General features: G+C 41.9%; 1 protein-coding gene across 4 annotated transcripts in view; it reads right to left on the reverse strand.

The window, feature by feature from the left end:
- The window catches only part of LOC121569314 (phosphatidylinositol 5-phosphate 4-kinase type-2 alpha-like), a 36,265-nt gene extending 33,613 nt beyond the window's left edge, over positions 1-2,652 (reverse strand). For all 4 annotated transcript variants that reach the window (XR_006661266.1, XM_041880165.2, XM_045221539.1 and 1 more), the window contains exon 1: positions 1,986-2,652. Coding sequence is in view for 3 of the 4 variants with exons in the window: in XM_041880165.2 (XP_041736099.2) it covers positions 1,986-2,126 (141 nt within the window). In the remaining variant the exon portion in view is untranslated. The remainder of the gene's footprint in view (positions 1-1,985) is intronic.
- Between the last annotated feature and the right edge of the window lie 3,977 nt (positions 2,653-6,629).

Raw genomic sequence — 6,629 nt, forward strand, 5'->3', positions numbered from 1 at the left:
CGACCAAAGGTTTTACAGGCCCTCCTCTTGGCCACAGAGACAGAATTTGGCTGTTTCCTGCAAATCTACACATTTTGTCATGGGGCTGAGAGATGTTTGTTTTCTTATGCTATCTGTGAGACTCAAACATTATAACAAAATCAATGGGGGCTCCATTCCATTACATTTTTTGAATTTTAGATTTGGCCTGACTGTCTAGTTTTAATAATTTTAGATAATCTTTGAGAACTAACAACCACCAAAATAAGGTGGTTGTTAGTTCCCAAAGATGATCTAAAATTATTTAAAAATATTCTAGCTCCATGATCTTTTCTACATACTTTATACCTGGTTTTAGTTGTTTAAGTTTACACTGAAAACGTTTTACCGTCCCAAATAAAAAAAAGAGTGGTTAAGCAGTAGGGGAAAGAAATAGTGCACTAACTGACCAATTTAGAGCTTGATGCAAGTCCGCAAGAAAGAGAAAGTTGTTGACCATGAGGAGCGAACCTGTAAAGCAAGCAGCTTCAGGCATAAAACCATGCTATCCGTCACTCTGTCCAGTGTTAGGCAATGCAACAACTAAAAAGGTTTGAACATGTAGGCTAGGCCTAACTGGCTGGGAATCAAACCCAGATACTGTCTGTGTGACTAAAGAGGACCACATTAGCCCACTGAGCCAAAGCCTAGGGGCATTAGCTCTCTCTGGGAGCTAACATAAGTATTCCAGTCCAAGGTGTGGTCACGACAAGCCTTGTGCAGCAAACTACCACTAGGATAGAATACCATGCAGGGCTGTTGTGGTAGTGACACACTGGTTGAGATACCTCCTTTGGTTCCCCTTCCTGCCTTACACAGAGGTGACTGGGGCTAGAAACCTGTTTCCATAGAGTGTGTTTTCCCCCCTCTTGTCATACACACTAGTAACACCCTAAGAGACTGTTTTCATGTAGAATTTGGAGCTGGGCTGACCAGCCTCTGATGCAGCGTGACTGAGGGAGAACACACATGGAGGGGGGAGAGAGAGAAACCACCACTGTGTCTGGCCAACACTTCACTCTTACAGACACACAGCCAAGGTTTATTCCTGGACTCCTTTTCTGTTTAAAGCAAAAGCTGGTTTCCTCTGCTGGCTGGGCTGGGGTAATCATTTTAGGCCCATCTACTAAATAACCTCTGTTCCCTATTTAAAACCTCTCAGTTTATGTATGTAGTCTCCAATTAAGCATGCCAGATATCGTAAACACCTCTTCTTCTAAAAGGCAAGTGTAGCATAGCAGAGAGAATCGAATGGTGACACCCTGAATATGGTGATCATTCATATTTTGAATAGAGATACTCTTCCACAGATGTAGGCTAAAGAATTCAGGGTGTCTTCAATGTTCTATCCAAAACAATCACAACATTCTAGTTCCAATGCAAATGAGTTTGTTATGTCATGAAACATTGGGCCAGTGAGCCTATGTTAGGCTATATGGCTCAGACTGAGCCTTCTGTGCAGTCACAGTGACTGAAAGAGACAGGGAAGAAGGGACAGGGAGTGATGAGAAGATCTCTGACATGGGAATATCTGCTTACACACTCACACACGAGTGCAGAGTTGACTAGTATTATAACAACTGTTCTATCAGCAATTCTCATTGACCCCAGTCAGTGTGGCAAGTTATGGAGAAACGACACGACAGACAATCTACCCAACAGCCTCTGAAAGGCCACTTAGTTACCTAGTTAGAATTGAATTGCTGCCAAAGCTCTATTGAAAACCAACTCAAATGGATTTAAAAATCAAGCCTGTTGCGACAAGGTGTTAATTTGCAATGACAGGGCGATCACCACTGCTAGCCGTCATCCCTGATTTCCGCCTGACAGTCTCGAGTCCGTCAAGTCAACCACACTTTGACACATCGCTATCAATAGTGTCAGCTAGTTGAGCTTCATGTTCAGTAGTACAGGGTCATGAAACATCGATTTGTCCACCACCAACCAACCCCGATGGACAGACTCACCGAATGGTTGACTCCCCACATGAGGACGCTGAGCAGAGGGTCGCTGGCTCGGAAAAGCTTCACTTTTTGAGCCACGAAGTGTTTCTTCTTCGTCTTCGTCTTGCTCGCAATAGATGCGGCAATGCTGCTCGCCGTAGCCATCTTTAGTGGAAATTGGCTGGATATCACTCAGTCAGTGACAGTTCGTTATGGAGCTGGGAGAGTAGCCTCTCAATGATCACCTACACTCTGCATTTAGCTAGCGAGCAATCAAAAAAAAACGGTAGTCTTTTCTGTATTAGCTAGATACTCCAATTTGCCTTAGCTTTTAGAGTCCAACGGAGCTCACCTGCCTACTGCACACTCCGACTTTAGCTAGCTTTTGCAGCGCAGAGCAGTGGCAGCACTGGCCAAAGCTAACGATAGCTTGCTAACTACCAACTATCCAGCTAAACTAGCAAGCTAGTCAGTCCTTTAGATTATCTTCCTCTTACGCTTTCGTTGGTCTGCCCGAAATATGCTTGTGTCCCAACCGTTATTCTAGTGCCAAAAAGGAGAAATCTAAAATCTACGGTTGATCAAATCTGTGTTATTTCCTACGATGCTTCCGGCTCGGTGTTGCGCTGTCAACTGACAGCTCAATGGAGGGAGGTGACAGCGTTCATCTATACCTCCCTCAGTCAGTGGGTGGCAGATCAGCGTCTCATTAGCAACACTAAAAAATTGCTTCCGGGTCGCGGAATTTCGGGAATTTCCCTCAAATCCCCTACGTAATAGTAGAAAAGTATAATTAACCTGTATTTATTCATGATATATAAATGCCAAATAAATGCCCCCAATGCAATACACGGTATATTAAATACATATTAGCTTATAGAGAGAAAACTCTTCTAGGTGCCGAAGTAAAAGTGGGGCTGGGATTATTCTGCGTTCAAAACAACTGGGAACTCGATTTGAACGTTCATCCAACTCGGAATTCCAACTCGGGAATCCGGCCTCTTTCTAGAGCTCCGACTTTCCGACCTGAAGATCACTGACGTCATGATTTTACCAAATACTTTTCAGAGTTACGAGATGTTTTGACGCATTACTCACTAGGGTCTGTAGAATCTATAGTGTCCTCCGTAATTATTGGGACAGTGACATTTTTGTTGTTGTTTTGGCTCTGTAATCCAGCACTTTGGATTTGAAATGATACAATGACTATGAGGTTAAAGTGCAGACTGTCAGCTTTAATTTGAGGGAATTTTTTGAATATATGTACATTAAACAGGATAACAGTACTACAAGAACCAGAGCATTGCCTAACCTAAGTACAGGGGGTCCCTAATGTAAACTGATCTCTTTCCTCCATTGGAAAAGACTGTCCCACTTTAGCTACTCCATGCTGTCCTACTTTAGCTATGGTTGGTAAATCGGGACAACTACAAAAATGACTGAATTACAAAATGTAAACATAATATTGGCAACTTTTTTATTTATTTTGATGCACCAGTACATAGTATGCACATTTACATCACAATTTGGCACAGTGCATTATTTATGACAGTTTTATAACCTTAACATCAAAACAGAAAAAAGCTATGTTTCTGATCTTACTGTGTGCTTCGCGGGGTGAGCTTCCTGTTTGAACCTTGCTTTGCCCCCGTCTATGATGTCACACCGATGAAGTGATGTGATTTTGATCATGTGGTTTCTCTGCAAGGGTTTAGTTTTGATTTTCACTTGTCAGACCAAGAAATAAATGTGTCAGGATTAAGCAGTCCCAGTTTGTATGATGTCCCACTTTTTATGAATTCACCCAATGTAATTTATAGGCCTACAGTGTGTTGCATTTGGGACCAATGGAATGGGTGGAGTAGAAAGTGTTGCTGGGTATTTAAACCTGAGTCCCTCATGAAATAACACCATATATAGATTCTACAGACCCTACTGAGTAATCCCAACCCCACTTTTACATCAGCACATATAATAATTTTTTCTCTAAAAGCCTATATGTAATTTATAGGCCTACAGTGTGTTGCATTTGGTACCAATGGAATGGGTGGAGTAGAAAGTGCTGCTGGGTATTTAGACCACAGTCCCCCAAGAAATAACACCATATATAGACTCTAGTGCTAAATCAGTATGTTCTTTACATTCAATTACTTTAGCTCCAACCATTTCTCAATGTGCTCCACCTTATATTATTTATCTTATATAAAGTATTAATCATCTTTAGTTTTTCCCCCGATGTAGTTATAATTGTGTAACATAATTGTAACATGATGCACTACGCAAAGCTGCAAAAATGATTGATTTCGTATCATACACATAGCGCAGACTTTTATTTTGAAGGCAAAATCTGAAAACCGGAAGTCTTAATGCTGCTGCTGGAACACTAATACTGCTGCCATGACTTTAATGGGTGACGGCCAGAACGATGTTCCCTCGTGCAGACAGATTGGACAATGGAAGCGTTCCAGGTCGCCTAAATTGGCAGACACGTTGCGCAGATGACCAAATTGTTAAATCAGCATTTATATAGATTTTAGAGCTATCAGATCTCTACAAATACGGAAGTAGTGTTAATTATTAATAGAACCCCAGAAATATGACATACCGATACGATCATATGCGTAATGTAGGCGGCCTGGAACGCTACTATTGTGTTCCGGTTTGCCCTCTAATATATACACTGTAATCCAACCTCCCCCAAGTATGGGGTCTCTCTCTCTCTCTCTCTCTCTCTCTCTCTCTCTCTCTCTCTCTCTTCTTCTCTCTCTCTCTCTCTCTCTCTCTCTCTCTCTCTCTCTTCTCTCTTCTCTCTCTCTCTCTCTCTCTCTGCTGTAATTTAATTATTATTAATAGAACCCCAGAAATATGACATACCGATACGATCATATGCGTAATGTAGGCGGCCTGGAACGCTACTATTGTGTTCCGGTTTGCCCTCTAATATATACACTGTAATCCAACCTCCCCCAAGTATGGGGTCTCTCTCTCTCTCTCTCTCTCTCTCTCTCTCTCTCTCTCTCTCTCTCTCTCTTCTCTCTCTCTCTCTCTCTCTCTCTCTCTCTTCTCTCTCTTCTCTCTTCTCTCTCTCTCTCTCTCTCTCTGCTGTAATTTAATTATTATTAATAGAACCCCAGAAATATGACATACCGATACGATCATATGCGTAATGTAGGCGGCCTGGAACGCTACTATTGTGTTCCGGTTTGCCCTCTAATATATACACTGTAATCCAACCTCCCCCAAGTATGGGGTCTCTCTCTCTCTCTCTCTCTCTCTCTCTCTCTCTCTCTCTTCTCTCTCTCTCTATTCTCTCTCTCTCTCTCTCTCTCGGTCTCTCTCTGCTGTAATTTCCTTCTCTCAAATACTGTATTGATACAGAATGTGACATAACCTCATAAATGCTGGTGCCTTTTGTATTTTAAAGGAATATTATCCGCTATGTGTGTGTGTGTCTATGTACTGTATGCATGTCCTTTTGCAACCCCTAACAATACATTAGTTAAAAGCCATACAATATCTGCACACCCCCATCCCCTAACCTTGAATGCTTTATTTGAGATTAATCTGTATCACTCAGGGCAGGCAGGCCACTGACAGTGTCCCGCATGGCCACAGTTGCTGTAATGCTTTTAGAGGTCGTTTGGGTGTTTTGGTGCAGAGCAGTGCAGAGTGTGCTGTTTCCAGCAGTGGTGCGGTGCTGTGCTGTGTCAGGGCGTGGTGGTGGTGGAGGAAACCCTGTTCTGTCCGTTCTGTCTGTTCTGTCTGATCTGTCCGTTCTGTCTGCTCTACCCATTCTGTCTGCTCTACCCGTTCTGTCTGCTCTACCTGTTCTGTCCACTCTGTCTGTTCTGTCTGCTGATATGGAGCTAATTTGGTTTATGACTCACCCTCCTCTTGCCAGTAGCCTCTGCTGCTGTGGGAGACAGGCAGGCCGTCTCTTAAAAGGCACAGCCACAACAATGCTTAATAGAATAGAATAGTGGGTGTGGGTGAGTGACATCAGAGAAGCAGACACATAACAACACAATTACACACATGCATATCGCCCTATATAAATAAGGTAAACCAATAAGCCCTAACCAAACAGTTAGTAAAATGTTCAGGTTGTTCTTTTAATGCAAACTCTTTCCAAAATCCAGTTTCTTCAACTGCTGTGTGAAATGTAAATGGATCCTTCTGTTGCCAAGGCATGCAAAGCTATTGCTGAGGTCTTTGGAAAGTGATCAGAACAACCAGTTGATAGAAAGCCACAGTCTGTGATTTCCAGTAATTAACTGAGGAAATATACCTTGATTTTGTACAATTGTCATCATCAACCAAATAAAGGACCTACCTACTTAATTGTTTATGTTGCATGAGGCAGTCATTCCCTGAGCACCACTTCAAGTGCTACATGCATGTTAAAATGTCATGGGATGCACTCCATTGTTTATGTTTTTGTTGATGGTCCAATCTTTATTATGCACAACATGTTAAAGAGTGTGGCACAATCTAAACCAACAAAGGCTTTCCATCATTTCTGGTAAATCTAGTGGTGTAAACTAAGTAAAAATAATTAGAAGTGAGTATTTTTTTGGGGTATCTGTACTTCACTTTACTATTTCTATTTTTTACAACTTTTACTTCACTACATTCCTAAAGAAAATAACGTAATTTATACTCCATACA

Source organism: Coregonus clupeaformis, chromosome 7 (genome assembly GCF_020615455.1).
Source record: "Coregonus clupeaformis isolate EN_2021a chromosome 7, ASM2061545v1, whole genome shotgun sequence".
NCBI classification, from domain to species: Eukaryota; Metazoa; Chordata; class Actinopteri; order Salmoniformes; family Salmonidae; genus Coregonus; species Coregonus clupeaformis.